Source organism: Mobula birostris, chromosome 18 (genome assembly GCF_030028105.1).
Source record: "Mobula birostris isolate sMobBir1 chromosome 18, sMobBir1.hap1, whole genome shotgun sequence".
Lineage (NCBI taxonomy): Eukaryota > Metazoa > Chordata > Chondrichthyes > Myliobatiformes > Myliobatidae > Mobula > Mobula birostris.
In genome coordinates, this window is record NC_092387.1 from 16,257,019 (window position 1) to 16,279,678 (window position 22,660).

Here is a 22,660-nt window from a genome sequence, read left to right on the forward strand (position 1 = left end):
GGCTTAGAATACTTGAGTTCATTTTTGCAATATGCTGTATTAAACATGTCATAATTATTTCAACTAGATGAAAACGAATGTCGCACCAAACCTGGCATTTGTGAAAATGGTCGGTGTATAAATACTGCAGGAAGCTATAAGTGTGAATGTAACGAAGGATTCACTGTCAGTTCCACACAGACAGAATGTATTGGTGAGTTTCAATTTTTTATTGATTGTTGATTAATAGCTTTGGTTCCAAATCTAATTTTACTAGATATATTGTAGTCTAAATTTCTTCAGTATTCTGCTGTTGCATTGTTTAATTAGCAATTCGGTAAAATCACAATTTGTGTATTTTAGTAAGGGAGGAAAAGGGAACTACTTCTCATACAGTAAGGTATGATTTACAAGGGAAAATATTACCAGAAAATTTCACAATTTGCTGCAGATGCCCTATGCAAGAAAAATAATTTAACATTATTAATGAAGTGAGCCTAAATAGACTATGTGCAGACTTTCTATGGAACTCTGAATCTAATCTTGTTGTTATTAAAGACCCAGACCAAGAAACACCTTTTAAAGGATACTTGGGGTCTCCATGAACAGAATAAGAGACTAGGAAAATAAATGGGTGGCTCTGGGGGCCAGTGTAGACTCAATGGACTAAATAATCGCTTTCCATGTCATACGAGAACATCAGAAATATTTTAGCAGGCTATGGTGTTTATTTGCTAGCCAGTCAAATACTGAGTGATGGCAAATCTAAATCATATGGAATTTAGCACAGGAATGTCATAAATCATTTACAGAAAGCAAAATAGAGGAAAGCACAAACCTGGGATTATGAGCTCAAAGAATTAATCAAAAACAAAATGTACAAAGGGGGTCTAAATTTATACTGTTTAAAAAAAAATCTCCATTAATAAGACTGAATGAATGTGTTTTATAATTGTAATGTTTATTCTCTGTGCAACCAATTTTGTTTGGCAATAATTAACACTTTTCATTCTATTGGAAATTAATACACCAAAGGATGAGCCCTATTTTTTCTGATGGCTTCAGTTATTATCCATTTAGGTAAATTCACAAGTTTCTGATAACCACGTTTAACTGCACACATGCAACTACGCAGAGTTGCTGCCTCATTCATTACTCAGAAGCAGTTGGCAGAGAAAGATTCATTGTATTTTCTGATGGAACATGCACACTTACGTTTGTCTACTTTAGAGGTGTATTGCCTGACAGAGAGTAGAGCTTTATCAGTCACATGGTTCTGGATTCCTGCTTAACTGAAAGGACATTGTGCAAATCAGAACTGTAGTAAAACAAAACTGTTGAACAGTTATACTTGAATTGTTACTTAAATGAAAATGTATGTTGTTGCATCATTCATCATATATGTATGAGAAATGTAATTGTAGTTAATGATTATTTTAAAATTTTTCAGTAAGTTAAGCACTATTGTATGTCAGTTTATTACTAAACCGTTTCATTTGTAAAGATGAATAAGCTAGAGTAGATGTATTTACCGTAAAGTAGTAAAATATCTTAACTTTACCTTTACATGACTGAATATATTACGCTTGTTTTTGTATCCAGTCCATTTAGAAAAGGAAGTTATAGTCAACTTCAACATGAATTATTATTAAGTTTTGCTATTTTTAAAAAGATTTATATCACTTAAGGAAGTGAGATTTTTATAAATAAATATTGGTTGTATGCTGACATTTTTAAAAACTGAAACACTTTGTAAATTTTAGTAATTTCCCTTAGATCTTTCAAATACAACATTGGCAAATTTTCAAACAGGAATTTCAGGCTGTGTTTATCCTTTTCATACAAAATTTGGTTCAGCCATATATAGTGATTTGGATGGATGTAGCTGGTAAATCTAAGATTCAACACCATCCGCCCTGCTCTGCTGGGGGAGAATCTGACAGCGATGCAGGTGGATGCTTTCCTGGTGTCATGGATTCTTCATTACCTGACTGGCAGACCACATTACGTGTGCTTGCAACACTGTGTGTCCGACAGAGTGATCAGCAGCACTGGGGCTCCACAGGGGACTCTCTTGTCTCCCTTTCTCTTCACCATTTACACCTCGGACTTCAACTACTGCACAGAGTCTTGTCACCTTCAGAAGTTTTCTGATGACTCTGCCATAGTTGGATGAATCAGCAAGGGAGATGAGGCTGAGTACAGGGCTACGATAGGAAACTTTGTCACATGATGTGAGCAGAATTATCTGCAGCTTAATGTGAAAAAGATTAAGGAGCTGGTGGTAGACCTGAGAAGAGCTAAGGTACCGGTGACCCCTGTTTCCATCCAGGGGGTCAGTGTGGACATGGTGGAGGATTACAAATACCTGGGGATACGAATTGGCAATAAACTGGACTGGTCAAAGAACACTGAGGCTGTCTACAAGAAGGGTCAGAGCCGTCTCTATTTCCTGAGGAGACTGAGGTCCTTTAACAGGTCCTTCTACCGGACGATGCTGAGGATGTTCTACGAGTCTGGTGGCCAGTGCGATCATGTTTGCTGTTGTGTGCTGGGGCAGCGGGCTGAGGGTAGCAGACACCAACAGAATCAACAAACTCATTCGTAAGGCCAGTGATGTTGTGGGGATGGAACTGGACTCTCTTGACGGTGGTGTCTGAAAAGAGGATGCTGTCCAAGTTGCATGCCATCTTGGACAACGTCTCGCATCCACTACATAATGTACTGGGTGGGCACAGGAGTACTTTTAGCCAGAGACTCATTCCACCAAGATGCAACACAGAGCGTCATAGGAAGTCATTCCTGCCTGTGGCCATCAAACTTTACAACTCCTCCCTTGGAGGGTCAGACACCCTGAGCCAATAGGCTGGTCCTGGACTTATTTCCTGGCATAATTTACATATTACTATTTAATTATTTATGGTTTTATTACTATTTAATTATTTATGGTGCAACTGTAACGAAAACCAATTTCCCCTGGGATCAATAAAGTATGACTATGACTAAGACATGCTGGCTATCAAATTATCCAACTTTTTAAAAAATAGTATCAATTTTAATGATTCCATGACATATTGATATACTTGTGTTTTATAGACAACCGCAAAGGTTTATGTTTCTCGGAAGTACTACAGACAATGTGTCAGATGGCTTCCAGCAGCGGAAATCCTGTTACAAAATCAGAGTGCTGCTGTGATGGTGGACGTGGCTGGGGGACACAATGTGAAATCTGCCCACTTCCAGGAACAAGCCCTTTTAAGAAGCTTTGTCCACGTGGACCTGGTTACACCACAGATGAAAAAGGTAATTACGTCAGCTGCTGTTCAAAGATACTCATTGTTCTTGATTTTCTATTTAATCATGTTCTTCATGAATCACTGAATTTGGCAATGATTTGTGGTATTTTCCAGCAATAATAGCTTTACTTTATGTAGGATTACAGAGACATATGGCACGGAAACTGGCCATTCAGCCCAGTCAGTCCATGCCAGCATCTTAAACCTATCAGCCAAACCCTCTATTCTCTTCTCCCTCATTTGCCTGTCTAGCCTCCAGCCTCTCCTTAAAAATGTCACTACTGTCTATTCAACCATTCCCCATGGTAGCAAGTTCAGCATTTGCAGTACTCTAAATAAAAAAGTTGCTTCTTTTTACTATTGAATTTCATAGTGACCATTGTATGTCAATGATTATCTAATTATGCTCTTTCCCACAAATGGAAACATTCTCTTTGTGCATAGCCAATTCAAGCCTTTAATATAAAGCCACCAGCCAGCCCTTTCTAAAGGGAACAAAATGCTCGGGTCTGTTCCTGTTCATCCTATCCTGAAAAGAACACACCTTACATTTCTGATTTCATCCTTAATTATCTTCTGCACACCCTCTCTTGTGTCTCTGTATCCTTTTTATAATATGCCAGTTAGAATTCTTATGTATGCTCCAATCAAGGCTTGATACAGGTTAAGTATGACTTACATACTTTTCAATTATTTTGCACTAGAAATAAATGTTAGTGCCTGTTCTGTGTTTATTTGTGGTCTTGCTAACCTGTGCACTATTTTTATTGATTGTTACATTTGTACTCTGATCTCTCTAGATCTAGATTCACACCTTCTGAGTAATACAGTAGATGCTTTCTCTGCCTACCAAACTGCACTATTTTGTATTTATCTGTATTGAACTTAATAGACAAATTGTGTGACCATTCTGCAGGCTAGTTTATGCTCTTTTATGATTGAAATCTCAGAAAGAAGCTGTGATGCTTCATCCACTCAGCACTTCTGATTGAGCACGATTATCAACGCTTCAGCCTTGCCTTTAGCATTCACGTGCAGGGAAATGGGCATAGATCCACTTTCTCTTGTAGCTGCTTAATTGTTCACTAGCATTCACAAGTAAATGCTACAGATTTAAGATAGAAAAAAAAGTAATTTGGAGGTAGAACAATTTATAAAGGAATTTCAGAGTTTGAACTTACAGCTGTAAAAGATGAGGCAAGGAAACAGTGCCAGGTGAGTTTTGGGAGGACAGGTTGCGAGAAAGAAAGAGATGGAGGGAGTATTCAAAGCAGAGAAGGTTACAGAGACAACAGGGGGAAAGAGTGTGATAGGATTTAAGCATAGTAAATATTAAAACAAATAGTTTTTAATATTGTTGCTATTCTTCCATGGATGTTATATGATGCTTTTTAATGTGGTACATTGACTTTAGCCAGATGTTATATTGAGATTCTGTATTAGAATGGATAAATGGTTGAACAAAGAGGACTTGAATGGTCATAGCAAAAAGATGAATAAAACCAATTAAAACTGTTTGCACACATTGCGGATAAACTGTGTCAATAGCTATTTAAGTGAAGAAATGTCTGTTTATAATGGACATACAGTATATTTTTTTACATAGAAGATTTTATGGTTAAAATTATTTCAGTACATTGCTATAATAACCTTGGAGAAACAAAACTGATTAACATTTTGGGTATAATACATTCACTGAATTAACGATTAAAACATAAATAAAATTTTAATTAGGTAAACATATGATGTGAGAAACTCGGAAAAGTATTTAATTGGGCTACTGAACTAGTAATAGAAAATTTAGAAATATTTGGCTTGTGAAAAGGTGTTAAAAGGATGTAGAAATAACAAAAGTGCTACAGAACAGACAAGGAGTGAATGAGCATGAAATAAAATAATGTTCTTTTCATTTCATAATAGAACTAATAGGTGTAATATTTCTCTTGCCTCTTTTTAAAGTTACTCTAATTTCCCAGTGACTGGAACCTTCTTGACAGCCTGTAACTTGAAAAAATATAAACACGAGGAATTCTGCAGATGCTGGACAAGCAACACACATCAAAGTTGCTGGTGAACACAGCAGGCCAGGCAGCATCTCTAGGAGGAGGTACAGTCGACGTTTCAGGCCGAGACCCTTCGTCAGGACTAATTGAAGGAAGAGCTAGTCAGATTTGAAAGTGGAAGGGGGAGGGGGAGATCCAAAATGATAGGAGAAGACAGGAGGGGGAGGGATGGAGCCAAGAGCTGGACAGGTGATTGGCAAAAGGGCTATGAGAGGATCATGGGACAGGAGGCCCAGGGAGAAGGAAAAGGGGGAGGGGGGGAAACCAGAGGATGGGCAAGGGGTATAGTGAGAGGGACAGAGGGAGAAAAAGGAGAGTGAGGGAAAGAAGGTGTGTATATAAATAACGGATGGGGTACGAGGGGGAGGTGACCTAATCAGTTCCCCTCTACCACCACTCTGCTCCGTCTAGCGGAATTAGTCTTTACTCTTAATAATTTCTCCTTTGGCTCCTCCCACTTCCTCCAAACTGAAGGGTAGCTATGGGCACCCGCATGGGTCCAAGCTATGCCTGCCTTTTTGTTGGCTTTGTGGAACAATCTATGTTCCGAACCTATTCTGGCATCTGTCCCCCACTTTTCCTTCGCTACATCGACGACTGCATTGGCGCTGCTTCCTGCACGCATGCTGAGCTCGATGACTTTATTAACTTTGCCTCCAACTTTCACCCTGCCCTCAAGTTTACCTGGTCCATTTCCGACACCTCCCTCCCCTTTCTAGATCTTTCTGTCTCTATCTCTGGAGACAGCTTATCTACTGATGTCTACTATAAGCCTACTGACTCTAACAGCTATCTGGACTATTCCTCTTCTCACCCTGTCTCTTGCAAAAATGCCATCCCCTTCTCGCAATTCCTCCGTCTCCGCCGCATCTGCTCTCAGGATGAGGCTTTTCATTCCAGGACGAGGGAGATGTCTTCCTTTTTTAAAGAAAGGGGCTTCCCTTCCTCCACCATCAACTCTGCTCTCAAATGCATCTCCCCCATTTCACGCACATCTGCTCTCACTCCATCCTCCCACCACCCCACTAGGAATAGAGTTCCCCTGGTCCTCACCTACCACCCCACCAGCCTCGGGGTCCAACATATTATTCTCTGTAACTTCCGCCACCTCCAACGGGATCCCACCACTAATCACATCTTTCCCTCCCTCCCCCCCCCCACTTTCTGCAGGGATCACTCCCTACTCAACTCCCTTGTCCATTTGTCCCCCTCATCCCTCCCCACTGATCTCCCTCCTGGCACTTATCCTTGTAAGCGGAATAAGTGCTACACATGCCCTTACACTTCCCCCCCTTACCACCATTCAGGGCCCCAGACAGTCCTTCCAGGTGAGGCAACACTTCACCTGTGAGTCGGCTGGGGTGATATACTGCAACCGGTGCTCCCGATGTGGCCTTCTATATATTGGCGAGACCCGACACAGACTGGGAGATCGTTTTGCTGAACACCTACGCTCTGTCCGCCAGAGAAAGCAGGATCTCCCAGTGGCCACACATTTTAATTCCACATCCCATTCCCATTCTGACATGTCTATCCATGGCCTCCTCTACTGTAAAGGTGAAGCCACACTCAGGTTGGAGGAACAACACCTTATATTCCGTCTGGGTAGCCTCCAACCTGATGGCATGAACATTGACTTCTCTAACTTCTGCTAATGCCCCACCTCCCCTTCGTACCCCATCCATTATTTATATATACACTTCCTTTCTCTCACTCTCCTTTTTCTCCCTCTGTCTCTCTCACTATACCCCTTGCCCATCCTCTGGTTCCCCCCCTCCCCCTTTTCCTTCTCCCTGGGCCTCCTGTCCCATGATCCTCTCATAGCCCCTTTGCCAATCACCTGTCCAGCTCTTGGCTCCATCCCTCCCCCTCCTGTCTTCTCCTATCATTTTGGATCTCCCCCTCCCCCTCCCACTTTCAAATCTCTTACTAGCTCTTCCTTCAGTTAGTCCTGACGAAGGGTCTCGGCCTGAAAAGTCGACTGTACCTCCTCCTAGAGATGCTGCCTGGCTTGAAAAAATATGATTGTATTTTGTTTCAAGGAACCTTTTAACTGGTTATAAATCTAAACCTCTAAATCTACATAAAGTGTTAATTGGTGAAATTTACATGGTGCCTCTTGATGTCATGTCCTCGAGTGGCACTGACAGAATAATTACTTGCTCATTATTGCTCAATTTCATCTGGACCACCTAGCTCCATACCTCGTAACAGGCTTAGGCTGCAGATAGACAATAGCTCCTGATTCCAATATAAGTAATACGGAAGGATAGGCAGGAAAGTAAGGGAGATAGGGTAATTAAGGATGAGATCAGGGTGATAGTGAGAGATGATATAAGATCTAAGGAGCAGAATGTTGATCCATCTGGGTAGAGATTAGGAATAATAAAGGGAAAAAAATTATTGGTAGGTGTTGTCTATAGGCCACCGAATAATAATATTATGGTGGCACAGGCGATAAACCAAGAAATATCTGAGGATGTAAGAATGGAACAACAGTTATCATGGGGAACTTTACCTTGCACATAGATTGGGTGAATCAGGTTTATCGAGGCGGTCGAGGAGGATTTCATAGAATGCATACATAGTAAGCATTCTATGCGAGAGTAAGCATTCGGCACGGACTAGAAGGGCTGAGATGGCCTGTTTCCATGCTGTAATTGTTATATGGTAATAGTAGCTTTCTTGAACAGCATGTTACTGAACCTACAAAGGAATATGCTATCTGGATCTGGTCCTGTGCAATGAAACAGGTAAAATTAGGAGTCTTGTAGTTCAAGATCCTCTTGGAAAGAGTGACCACAGTATCATTGAGTTTCTCATACAAATAGATGTTGCACTAATTCGATCTAATACCACTGTACTATGCCTAAACAAGGGAGACTAGAATGCGATGAGGGAGGAGTTGGATAAGGTAGACTGGGAACACAGGCTATATGGTGGGATGATTGAGGAACAGTGGAAGACTTTCAAAGAGATTTTTCACAGAGCTCAACAAAGGTAGATTCCAGTTAAAAACAAGGACAGTAAGGGTGGAGAGAGCCAGTCATGCATAACTAAGGAAATGAAGGCATCAAACGAAAGCTCATGCATACAAAGTCGCCAAGAGTAGTGGGAAACTGGAAGATTGGGAAAACTTTAAAAAGCAACAAAGAATCACTAAGAGAGTAATAAAGAAAAGATATTATGAAAATAAACTAGCACAAAATATAAAAACAGATAGTGAACACTTTTATAATTATATAAAGCGGAAAAGGGTGGCTAAAGTAGGTCCCTTGAGGACGAGAAGGGGGGATTAACATTGGGTAATGAAAGACTAGCCGAGGCTATGGAGGATACATCTAACATGCTGAAGAAAGATGATATGGATGCAATGGGAAGTGAGGACCTCGATACAATAGCTATCACTAAAGAAGTAGTGCTGATCTAACTTATAGGCCTAAAGATAGACAAGTTCTGATGGAATGCATCCCAGGGTACTGAAAGAAATGGCAGAGAGGCCTTGGTGATAATTTATCAAAATTCTCTGGACTCTGGGCAGGTCCCAGCAGATTGGAAGAAGGCGAATGTCACACCACTGTTCAAAATAAGGATGTAGACAAAAGGCAGGTAACTATTGGCTAGTTAGTTTAACATCTGTAGTTGAGAAAATGCTTGAAGTTATCATTAAAGAAGAAATAACGAGGCATCTAGAAAGAAATGGATCCGTTAGCTACCCACGGCATGGATTCAGCAAAGGCAGGTCCTGTTTGACAGACTTACGGATTTCTTTGAGAATATAATGAGCACAGTGGATAAAGGGGAATAGATGGATGCTATTTACTTGGATTTCCAGAAGGAGTTCGATAAGGTGCCTCATTAAAGACTTATCCATAAGATAAGTATGCATAGAGTTCGGTATGATGTATTAACATAGACAGAGAATTGGTTAACCAATAGCAGAAAATTAGGATACATGGGTATTTCTTTTTGACAATCAGTAGTGAGTGGTGAGCTGCAGGGGTCAGTGCTGGGCCTGCAACTGTTCACGATATACATTAACGATCTGGAAGAGGGTACCAAATGTACTGTATCTAAGTTTGTTGATGACACTAAATTGGGTGGAAAAACAAATTGTGCGGAGGATACAGAAACTCTGCAAAGAGATATAGATAGGTTAAGTGAGTGGGCAAGGGTCTGGCAGGTGGAGTACAATGTTGGTAAATGTGAGGTCATCCACTTTAGAAGGAAAATTGGAAGATCAGCTTATTATTACTGCAGCATGCTGCTGTGTAGAAAGACTTGGAAATGTTTGTGCATGAATCACAAAAGGTTAGTTTGCAGGTGCAGCAGGCTATCAAGAAGGTAAATGGAATGTTTGCCTTCATTGCCAGAAGGATTGAACTGAAGAGCAGGGAGGTTATGCTGCAACTGTACAGGCAACTGGTGAGGCCGCACCTGAAGTACTATGCGCAGTTTTGATCTCCTTACTCGAGGAAGGATATACTGGCTTTGGAGATGATGCAGAGGAGGTTCGCCCGGTTGATTCCAGAGATGAGGGGTTAGACTATGAGGAGAGATTGAGTCGCTTGGGGCTATACTCATTGAAATTCAGAAGAATGAGAGGAGATTTTATAGAAACATATAAAATTATGAAGGGAATAGATAAGGTAGAGGCAGGAAAATTGTTTCGACTGCTAGGTGAGAGTAGAACTAGGGAACTCGGGGGAATAAACTCAGAATGGAGATAGGGAAGAACTGCTTTCCCCAAAGAGTGGTGAATCTGTGGAATTCCTGGCCCAGTGAAGCAGTGGAGGCTACTTCAGTAAATATATTCAAGACAAGGCTGGATAGATTTTTCATAGTAGGGGAATTAAGGGTTATGGGGGAAAGGCAGGTAGATGGAGCTGAGTCCATGGTCAGATCAGCCATGATCTTATTGAATAGTGGAGCAGGCTTGACAGACTAGGTGATCTACTCCTGCTCCTATTTCTTATGCTTTTACATTCTTATGACCCTATTTGGCGTCAAGGAGCCTTGGTGAAACTAAAGTTGATGAGAATTGGGTGAGCTCTCCTCTGGAATCGCAATTGATACAAAAGAAGATGTTGCAGTTGTTGGATGTAATCATCTTGACACAGGAGTCCACAGTAGTACTAATCCCAACCCCCTTCAGCTGCATTATGAATGGCCTTCACTTAATGCTATTATCAAGAGATGAGATAAGCATTTGACAGCACAGTCCCATTCAGTGTTCAAATTCATTTATAACTCCTCAGATAATGAAGCAACCCATGTCAAGTGCAACAACATTCATTGGCTGAGAAGTGATAAGTAATAACAATGTCACACAAGTGTCAGCTTCAACAAATGAAAATCTAACCAGCTTCTCTTTGTACTCAGTGATAATACCTTTGCCAAAGCATCAGTCATCAACACTGAGGGGGTCATAATTGGCCAGAAACTTCACTGAATCAACCATTTAAATACTGTGGCTACAAGAGCAAGTTAGAGACTGGGTATTCTATAGTGAATAACTTCCCTCCTGACTCTTAATGTCCTTCCACCTTACCCAAATTGGGAGAGTGATGGAATACTCTCACTTGCCTCGTTAATTGTTGCTCCAATCCCAGTCAGTAAGCTCAACATTATCTACAAAAAGACAAAACTATTTGATTGTCCACCCATCTTATACCCTGTATATTCATTTCCATCCCAGCAGCACACTTAATGAAGAATGTATCGTATAAAATACACTGCAGCAATTTATCGTATCTTCTTCAGCAACCTCTGCCAAACCCACAATATGCACAATAGAAAATGATGATGATAGAAGGGATATAGGAATGTCATGACCTACAAAATTTCCTCCAAGGCAAACATGATTCTGACTTGAAAATATACCACCTGACGCTTTGACTCTTTAAGCTCAGAATTCAAGGAAATAATATTTTCTTCTATGAACTGAAAACTCTGTCAAAACGACTTCATCTCAGAAGTGTTATTATCTATTTTCTTGTCGAGAGCCATCAACGCATGTTCTAAACGCTCAGCCCAGACAGGCACATCTTCTGATTTTTCTTTCGAAGTTTTTCCCTTTCCATTGCTGGATTCAGAAAGCTGCTTTCCACTTCTTAAAGATTGTGACATAATGACAACTATTCCCCTCTAAGATCTGACAAATAAAAGTTAAAAATTCAGAGTTTAAGCTGGGGAAAAGGAAGAATTAAACGCAGCCACAGAAATTGTGTGTTACTCCATTAAGGAGCAGGCAGAAGTCAGTAAAGTAGCTTACCACCATCTACTCAAGAGAACGATCATGAATCACTAAACTTGACAGCAATCCCGCCTTTCTATAGGGAATAAAGTTAAAAAAGAACTTTCACAAGTCCTTTGAGTCAAGTAACTTGCAAATATGAAGCAATATATGAAGAAAATTCAGATAAAAGGATCAATGCTCAGTAGTTGTTTCTTTATCCCCAGCTGTTTTCTTTGTGTATAGCGTTGTGTTGGAAGCAGCAAATCAGTGAATAGACATTAAATTTCAGTGTCTCATGTTCCTGATCATATCCTGATATATTATGACTCAGAATCTGCAACCTGCAGGGTGCTACCACTGATCTCTGAAGAAAGATTACACTTGCAGTACCTTGCATGGTTATGCCAATAGAAACTTGCTTAGAGAAATCATCTCTATTTTAGCAAGTCCCTTTGAGGCAATATCACTTCTATAATGTCTAAAGCATCATTTGGGGAACTGGGCAGGTTTACAGTAACATAGGCTGCATGCAAAATAATTGTAAAAAGTACTTGATTGAGGGCTAAGCTGAGCCTCCATCCACCACCCTTTCCTTTAGCTGGCTGCCAAAGCTATCAAAAATTAAATATATTTGTGACATTCAAAATTACCAATAAAATGTTAAAATACTATAATTTTTATTTTAATTCATAAAACTCAAGCATTTAACATGTGTAAATAAATTCTAATAATTAAAAGATACTCCAAGTAAGCTAATCAACCACATAGCTGTTTCTATCCATTGAATAATGGAGAACATGGCAGGCATTCACTGTGCCAGGTGAATGCATGCCAGGTTCACCTGGCACAGGTTGCTTACACAGATTCTTCTTACTGGAAAATTGTTGCAAGTTTACGATTCCTTGCCAGATTTTGGAGTTCATTGTTGGAGCACAGTCAAAAAACTATTGTAAATAGTAGGACATAAGAGTAAGATCTTTACGTGCACGCTGCATTCCTGAAGTTGCATACTTTTCAGCAGTTACACAAGAAACTGCCAACATTGCTCTGTAAAATTGTCCCGAGTTGTAATAGCTCACGCCGGATGCCACAATAGCGTAGAAGTCAGTGTGATGCTATTACTGTACTGCTCAGGACATTGGAGTTCAATTCTGACAACATCTGTAAGGAGTCTGTATGTCCACCCCATGAAATGCGTGGGTTTCCTCCAGCTGCTCCAGTTTCCTCCCACAATCCAAAGACGTACCAGTTGGTAGGTTAATTGATCATTGTAAATTGTCCTGTGATTAGGCTAGGATTGAATCAGGGTTACTGGTGTGGTGCAGCTCAAAGGGCCAGAAAGGCCTACTCTGCATTGTATCTATAAATAAATAAATAATCTGATCTTGTAATTTAAGTAATAAACCAGCATACTCCCTCACAATAATACTTAGTAAAAGCTGACCATCTACATTATTTTAAAAAGCACCACATAACCACAATATCTTGGGAATGTTAGGATTGATGTGTATGGAAAAGGATATAAGCGTTGACAGTTAAATCAACATCTGTGGTTAAAATATAAAAGTGGTGTTTTGTGGATAAATCTTATAACTAACAATAATCACACAATTTGCCTGTCTTGTATCGCAAGTTCAGGATATAATCTGGTATGGAAACTTTCAATGTAAGTATATCATGCAAGAGTCTCACAAGTTGTAAATGCTAATGACTTACTTCGAAAAATATCTGACAAAATTCCCAAATTGCAACACAAAGGTATTATATGTGCAATAGTTCTTTAAGGTGAGGCCTTCTTAAATTTCTAATGGATGTTTTATTGGCTCACAAAAGTGTCACTTCGTTGTGAAAATGTAAGATTTGTTTCTTCGGATCACATCAGTTCAGAATATCTAGCTTATTAACAGAAAGCAGCAAACATTCATCTCTAAAGATTTATCTATATTTGAGAAAGTAAATAATTTCCATTGAAAATAATTCCTAGTTGCAGATTATAATGCAAATGAGTCATTGATTACTTTTAATACCTTTTGTATCTGAACTGGCACATTTATCCAACTTAAATTCTCACCAGCATAAATACTTACTCCAGGATGAAACAAGTAAGTGGAATAATCTTCCGATTGCCTGTGGCACTCGTTGAGTTGTAGAGATTATGGAAGAAGTTCATTATACTTCAGAAACTATGCCAGCGAAGTCCGCATTATCCAACATGCAAAATATTAGAGTTTATGATGTACACCAGCTGTGCACGCAGCCTGTCCATTAAAGCTAAATACAAAAGGTTAGTTATGTTCTCATTGAATAAGTTTTCTTAAAGCTAAACTGCTCTAAATTATGGAATTCCATTTAAGTAAATTTTTATGGGAATTGCCAACTCTGCATTTTTTCTTTCTAGATCAAAAAGAAGATAAAAAGTCTGGTTTAAGTAGAACTTGCTTAGAAGCAGTTTCTTTTAAAGACAGGCCCTTGAGATCCAAATTTCTAATTCAAAACAGTAGAAGGAGGGCAACAATAGTCACTCTGCGCCATCCATTTGCTTTTCATGCTACTTACACTTTTGACACGTATTACTTTAAACCTCAGCTTAAATATAATTATGCTGCTAGGTACAATAGTTAGATTTCAATGAAATTGATCAGAAGCAAAAAAAAATCTGCAAATACTAAAATTTTAAATATAACCATATAACAATTACAGCACAGAAACAGGCCATCTCGGCCCTTCTAGTCTGTGCCGAACTCTTACTCTTTCCTAGTCCCACCGACCTGCACTCAGCCCATAACCCTCCATTTCTTTCCTGTCCATATATCTGACCCCCTAACTATTGAGTCTCCTATTACTACTGCCCTCCTCTTCCGTTCCCTACCCTTCTTAGCTATAGGGCTGGACTCTGTGCCGGAGGCACGGTCAGTGTTGCTTCCCCAGGTATGCTGTTTCCCCCCCCCCCCCCCATCAGTACTCAAACAGGAGTACTTATTGTCAAGGGGCACAGCCACAGCCACAGGGGTACTCTCTGTTACCTTATTCTTCCTATTCCCCCTCCTAACCTTGACCCACTTGTCTGCCTTCCATGGCCCCGGTGTGACCACCCGCCTGTAACTCCTCTCTCTCCCTGATAATACGAGGGGTCATCGAGCTGCAGCTCCAGTTTCCTAACACGGTCTCTTAGGAGCTGCATCTCGACGCACCTGGCGCAGATGTGGATGTCTGGGAGGCTAGGAGACTCCACCACCTCCCACATCCGGCACTGAGAACAACAAGCTGCCCTCACACTCATACTTCCTCCTCTCTTCAAATAACAGGGGAAAAAAATGAAAAACCAAACCCTCTTCGCCTTGCCTGTTTCCGCCTAAGCCCGTTTAGCCAAAGCCCTTAAGCCTTCACTCTGCTCCCAGCTCACTCCGCAGCCCGCAAACTACGCTGAAATGAAATCAGGTTTTTTTAAACTGGTGTGGAAGAATCCAGTGGGTCAAGCATATATGAAGGTAAATGGATTGTCGACATTTTCAGTCTGCATCTGGGCTGAGAATAAAAGAAAATGGCAGTACATAAAAGTGAGGGGGAGTGGTGAGACTGAAGATGATAGGTGTAAATATAAGAAGAGAAGAAAAAAGTAGGTAGATAGAGTCAACTGGGTGAGAGGAGAGGGAAGGGAAGAGACAGGATGAAAGACAATAGGTAGAACCAGATAAGGGAAAAATATGGGCAGGGGAACCAGATGAGGCAGGGGATAGGAAAGGTGAACTAAGGGAAAAGAAATTCAAGTTGATAAGTATGAGGGTAAGGGACTGATGGAGACAGGTAGCAGAGGATGATGAGTCTGCGTAACAAGGAGTGAAACAATGAAAAAGGTAAACAAAAGGAGAAAGATCCCAACTCAAAATGGGAAAGGAACATGCAGAGTGTATGACATGAAATTGTCAAGTTTAATATTTATATCATTTGGCTGTAGTCTATCTAAAAGCAGGACATGAGGTGCGTTTCTTCTAACTTACATTCAAATTCACGATGGCATTGGAGAGGACTCACACATTGATGTGGGAATGGGAACAGAGCTGAAAAAACATGGCACCTGTGCTCCGTCCTTAACAGTCATCTTGAGTTTACAGTGGCTATTCACTTCAACTCCCCTTTCCATTCTTACATCAACCACAGTGAGGCCAAACACTTCATATTCTGCTTAGGTAACCTGCAGCCCAAAGGTATGATCATTGAACATTCCAATTTTAGGTTACCCACACCGCTCAATTTACCCATGGCCTCCCGCGCTTTCTTCAGCTTTGCTGTTCCAGCCCCTTCCCCCATCCCCCCATTACTGGAACTCATTACTCCACCCAACCTGGTTCCATCTGCCTCTCACACACATACAAATCTACCTATCATTGCCCCCACCTTCCCACATTACTCCATCTGCTTAATTATTTTTGTCTTATGTTCCACCTAACACCTATGTGCCCCTGTTTCAACACACTCCCTTCCCAACCTGGCTTTATCTTTTCATCATTTTTCCCCCTCATCTGGTTCTACGCTCTGTACCACTCTTCTTTCTCATCTCTTTACATTGACTGTTATTTCTCTACACTCCCAGTCCTGTTGCAGGGTCTCAATCTGAAACATTACTCATACATTTTCCTCCACAGATGCTACCTGATCCACAAAATTTTTCCATCAGTTTATATTTTCCTGTATCTACTGTCTCCAGTGTCTCGAAAACCAAAAAATACTGGGGATACTTTCCAACCTGCTGAGTATCCCCAGAATTTTCTGTTTTAAGAGATGTCTGTCTGTTTGTCCCACTAGATACAGATTGATTCATGTAGCTTGCCTAGAAAAACAGAAGAGGAAAAAATGTTAGAGAGCTGATCATAAAGCAAATTCTCAAGCATATTTGAGTGCCAGTATAAAAATCTGACATAGATCTATAGTCAAGTGTAATTGAGAGACAAGGTGACTAAATAGGAAGGCAAGGAACTTAACAAGCTTGCCTGCTAGAATAGGGAATGCAAAGTCATAGTGTGATTGAAAGGTACAGCATGCAACAGGCCCTTTGGACAATTGATTCCATGCCAGCCAATAACAACCCCAACTATTCTAATCCTACGTGAATCCCAATCTTCTTGCATAAGACATACTATGTTCAAAGAAGTTTCACCGAATCATGTAATTTGCAAGTCTTTTTCTCATAAGATTTTAGTTCATGCTGTTGTGATTCTACAGGCAAATAGAAATAATATTGAAAAGATAGCAATTTGCAGAATATATCAGTCACACCCAAGTGATTATCCTGCATTATGTGCAAGAGATATGATCATGTGTGTTCAACAATATACATTATAAACTGCATTAGGCGATAATTTTAGAGAAATGCAAGACCTGAAGTTGTAGTTAGTTTTTCATTGCTTTTTGGAATTCATTGTGATATCACAATCCTCATGAATCCACCATTGGAGCCTGAAGTTGATGTATTTTCCCAATCATTTTCAGTGAGGAAACCTCACAGACCTCTTGCATCAGGTTGGCCCTGCTGCAGGGCTTGATTTTCCATTGATTTCATTGGAGAGAAATGGCTGTGAGGGACCTCGCTAAGTAATAATTAATATAGATTTTTATAACAATCCTCCAGAAGTATTTAATTGTTTTGTGTTTCAGGATTTTATATTTATTTTATATTTTAATGGATTTTGTTGTTTTTGAAATATTTTAAATACTTTATACATTGAAATGTCTTCTCAGCTTTATTTATCACCAGAGGTTGTTCTGCTCTTGCTTCACCACCTGTACCTATAATGTTACAACATGCAGTACCTTTCTGCAAGAGCTAGAACCAGCTCCTTGTTGCAAGTTCCTGTTGAGCCAAACCACACGTTAGATCCAAGCTTCTTTCAGAGGTCAGCAGTGAGCACAGATTCTGGACTATTACATTGCTGGGTGTTTGGTATAGTTATTTAAAAGTTTTGACCATAAAAATTGAGATATATCTTATGAGTCAACCATTATTGAAGAGATGTACAGCATAGAAACAGTCCCTTTGGCCCTCTACGTCCATGCCAATCTTTTTGCCCATCTACATTAATCCCATTTGTCTATATCCTGCTGTGTATTGCCGATTCAACAACCTAAACCTTCTTAAACATTGTCATTATATTTGTTTCCTCTACACCCAGCCTTTCCTGAAGGCTTGAAATTTAATACCTTCCTCATTTGAATTCTGGTATTCACTACATCATAATTAATATAGAATTCTATTAATGAGGCACTGTGCTCAGTAATATCTTGAGGGTTGCCCTCCTTGGATATGTTTGTGTGGCAGAATCTGAATTTCTCCAGCTTAGTTTTGGTGTACTACTCCATTCATTTTATACCAGTTAATACATTTACTCCTGCTCTCAGATACTACTACAGAAGCAGCACTTTATTCCCAACAAATGTTCATTCCTGCATCTGTACAGTTTAATTACATTAAACATTCTACTTTATATGTCTGGTATATTGTAATACAGAAGCAAGAATGATAACTTTTGTTGGTGGTTGGACTTGTGTGGAGATTGGGTGAACTTAGAATAGGCATGGTCTCAGGATAAATATAGTCAATTAGCCTGCCAGCCCTATACTTTAACACACTCAGTGTTGACTTTCACCCGGTGGCACTGACGCCAATCATTATGAAGTGCTTTGACTATGGCACATATCAAAAACTCCATTCCTGCTACATTGGACCCTCACTGATATGCTTCTGACAGAACCACACTACCACAGATGCCATAGCACCTGTCATGCACCTGGCCCTGACGCATCTAGAAAACAAGGACACTTACAGTGTGTCAGAATGCTTTTTGTGGATTTCATTTCAGCATTTAACATTATTACACCACAGACCTTGGTGAACAAACTCCTACTCCTTGGTCTAAATACACCACTGTGCAACTGGATGTTGGACTTCCAAAAGAACAGACCTCAGGTAGTCAGAATACATAACCCACTCCTCTCTCCCCATCATCCTCAACAGGGCTGTGTGCTGACCCCTTTATTATACACATTGCTCACACGTGACTGGATGGCCAACTACTTGAGCAATCACATCGTCAAGTTCACCAGTCATGGGGCTCATCACCAACAACGATGAGATGGTCGACATTAAGGAGGTGGAAGAGCTTGAGGCCTGGTGCCAAGCAAATAACCTTTCACACCACTCACGCCTCCCTTACGTTGGCGGAAACTGCAAGCAGTTTCAAACTCCTGGGAGTGCACATCAAACACAACCTCTCATGGTGCCAGCACACATCCGATACAGTCAAGAAAGCTCGTCTACTTTCTGAGGAGGCTGAACAGAGCTGTACTTTGCACATTCATAGTTATGTCATTCTACAGGTGTGCAGTAGAGAACATCCTGACAAGCTTCATTACTGCTTGGTGTGGAAACTGCACCGACAGGAACACTCAACAATGGATATTTAAAACTGCCCAACGCCTCATCAGCATCAACCTACCCGCCATCAAGGACATATGTACAGAAAGATGCCAAAAAGAGCCACAAGCATCATAAGACCATAAGATATAGGAGTAGAATTAGGCCATTTGGCCCACCAAGTCTGTTCCACCATTTCATCATGATCGATCTATTTTCCCTCTCAGCCCCAATCTCCTGCCTTCTCCCCGTATCTGTCATGCAGGACTAATCAAAAATCTGGCAACCACTGCCTTAAATATACCCAAAGACTTGGCCTCTGTGGCAACAAACTCCACAGATTTACCACTATCTGGCTAAAGACGTTCCTCTACTCGGAAGCTGTGTCCTCTGGTCTTAAACACCCCCATCATAGGAAACATCCTGACACATCCACTCTATCAAGGCCTTTCAACATTCAATAGGTCTCAGTGAGGTCACCTTCTGAATTCCAGTGAGTACAGGCCCAGAGCCATCAAATGTTCTTCGTATGATAAGCCTTTCAATCCCGGAATCATTTTCATGAACCACCTTTGAACCCTCTCCAATCTCAGCACACCCTTTCTTAGATAATGGGCCCAAAATGGCTCATAATACTCCAAGTGAGACCTCCCCAGTGCTTTATAAAGCCTCAACATTACATCCTTGCTTTTATATTATAGTTTTCTTAAAATAAATGCTAATATTGCATCTTCCTTTCTCACCACTGAGTCAGCCTGCAAATTAACCTTTAGGGAATCCTACACAAGGACTCCCCAGTCCCTTTGCACTTCAGATTTTTGAATTTTCTCTCCATTTAGAAATAGTCTACCCTTTTACTCCTTCGACCAAAGTGCATGACCATACACTTCCCGACAGTGTTCCATCTGACACTTCTTTGCCCGATCTCCTAAACTGACTAAGACCTTCTGTAGCCTCCCTACTTCCTCAAAATCACTGCCCCCTCCACCTACCTTCATATCATCTGCAAACTTTCCCACAAAGCCATCAATTTCATCATCCAAGTCATTGACATATAATGAAAAAGAAGCTGTCCCGACACAGATCCCTTGGAACACCATTAGTTACCGGCAGGCAATCAGAAAAAAGGCTCCCTTTATTCCCACACTTTGCCTCCTGCCAATGAGCCACTGCTTTATCCATACTAGTATCTTTCATGTAATACCATGAGCTCTGAAATTATTAAGCAGCCTCATGTGTGGCACCTTGTCCAAGGCCTTCTGAAAATCTAAGTACACAACATCCACTGATTCTGGTTTGTCTATCCTGCTTATTACTTCTTCAAAGAATTCCAGCAGGTTTGTCTTGCAAGATTTTCCCTTGAGGAAACAATGCTGACTATGGCGTATTTTATCAAATATCCCGGAACCACGTCCTTAACAAACGACTCCAACATCTCCCCAACCACTGAGTTCAGATTAACTGCCCTATAATTTCCTTTCTTCTACCTCTCTCCCTTCTTGAAGAGTGAGTGACAGTTGCAATCTTACATTCCTCTGGAACATAAGAACATAAACAATAGGAGCAGGGGTAGGCCATCTAGTCTATCAAACCTGCTCCACCATTCAATAAGATCACAGCTGATCTGACCGTGGACTCATCTCCACCTACCTGCCTTTCCCCCATAACCCTTAATTCCCCTACTATGCAAAAATCTATCCAACCTTGTCTTAAATATTTTACTGAGATAGCCTCCACTGCTTCATTGGGCAAGAGAATTCCACGGATTCACCACTCTTTGGGAAAAGCAGTTCCTCTTCATCTCCGTCTTAAGTTTATTCCCCTGAATCTTGAGGCTATATTCCCTAGTTCTAGCCTCAACTACCAGTGGGAACAACTTTCCTGCCTCTATCTTTATCTATCCCTTTCATAATTTTATATATTTTGATACGGTTTCCTCTCATCCATCTGAATTCCAGCGAGTACAACCCCAAGTGACTCAATCTCTCCTCATAGTCTAATCCCCTCGTCTCTGAATCAACCTAGTGAACATCCTCTGCACCGCCTCCAAAATCAGTATATCGTTCCTCAAGTAAGGAGACCAGAAGTGCACACTCCAGATGTGGCACGGCCTCATTAGTAACCTCTGCAGTTGCAGCATAACCTCCCTGTTCTTCGATTTAATCCTTCAGTGAAGGCCAACATTCTATTTGCCTTCTTGATAGCTTGCTGCACCTGCAAACCAACCTTTTGCAATTCATGCACAAGCCTTTCTGCACAGCAGCATTCTGCAATCTTTTACAATTTAAATAATAATCTGATCTTCCATTTTTCCTTCCAAAGTGGATGCCCTCACATTTACCAACATTGTACTCCATCTGCCAGACCCTTGCACACTCACTTAACCTATCCATATCTCTCTGCAGTCTTTTCGTATCCTCTGCCCAATTTGCCTTTCTACTCAATTTAGTGACATCAGCAAACTACACTCAGTCCTCTCTTCCAGATCATTAATGTATATCATGAACCGTTGTGGGCCCAGCACCAACCTTTGCAGCACACCACTCACCACTGATTGTCGACCAGAGAAATACCCATGTATCCCAACTCTCTGCTTTCTATTGGTTAACCAATTCTCTGACCATGCTAATACATCAACCACACCCCCCCCCCAACTTTATGCATCCTTATCTTATGGATAAGTCTTTAATGAGGCAGCTTATCAAACGCCTTCTGGAAATCCAAGTAAATAACGTCCATCTGTTCTCCTCTATCCACTACACTTGTTATATCCTCAAAGAACTCCAGTAAGTTTGTCTTACAGGACCTACCTTTGCTGAATCCATGTTGCATCTACCTGATGGATCCATTTATTTTTAGATGGCTCACTATTTCTTCTTTAATGATAGCTTCAAGCATTTTCCCAACTACAGATGTTAAACTAACTGGCCTATGGTTTCATGCCAGAATCAATTGAACCTTGGAAGATCATTACCAATACCTCCACAATCTCTTCAGTCACCTCTTTCAGAACCCTGGGGCGCATACCATCTGATCCAGGTGACTTATCTACCTTCAGACTTCTCAGTTTCCAAAGAATCTTCTCCCTAGTTATGGCAACTTCATATACTTCTGCCCCCTGACACCCTCAAACTTCTGGCATCCTCCTAATGTCCTTCACAGTGAAGACTGATGCAAATACTTAGTCAGTTTGCCTGCCATTTCCTTGTCTCCCATTACTACCTCTCTATCATTGATTCCAGCTGTCCAATATCCACTCTCACCTCTCTTTTACATTTTATGTATCTGAAGAAACTTTTGGTATCCTCTTTACTACTATTGGGTTCCATCTACGCATTCCATCTTTTCCTTCTCTATGACATTTAGTTGCCTTCTATTGGTTTTTAAAAGCTTTCCAATCCTCCAACTTCCCACTAATTTTTGCTGTATTATATGCCCTCTGTTTGGTATTTATTTTGGTTTTGACTTCTCTTGTTGGCCACAGTTGTGTGATGATGCAAGGGGGAGGGATTTAAGTGGGACCAGTACAAACAGGACGGCCTGCACCTAAACTGGACAGGAAACAATGTCCTAGGGGGAGCGTTTGCTACTGTTGTTCAGGAGGATTTAAACTAATGTAGCAGGGGGTTGGGAACAAGTGCAGAGAGACAGTGGGGTGTAAAATGAGGGTAGAAGC

General features: G+C 40.7%; 1 protein-coding gene across 1 annotated transcript in view; it reads left to right on the plus strand.

Moving 5' to 3' along the window:
* The window catches only part of LOC140211971 (fibrillin-1-like), a 460,859-nt gene that overhangs the window by 383,147 nt on the left and 55,052 nt on the right, over positions 1 to 22,660 (plus strand). The window contains exons 56-57 of the mRNA XM_072282261.1: positions 68 to 193; positions 3,076 to 3,282. Coding sequence (XP_072138362.1) covers positions 68 to 193; positions 3,076 to 3,282 — 333 coding nt within the window. The remainder of the gene's footprint in view (positions 1 to 67; positions 194 to 3,075; positions 3,283 to 22,660) is intronic.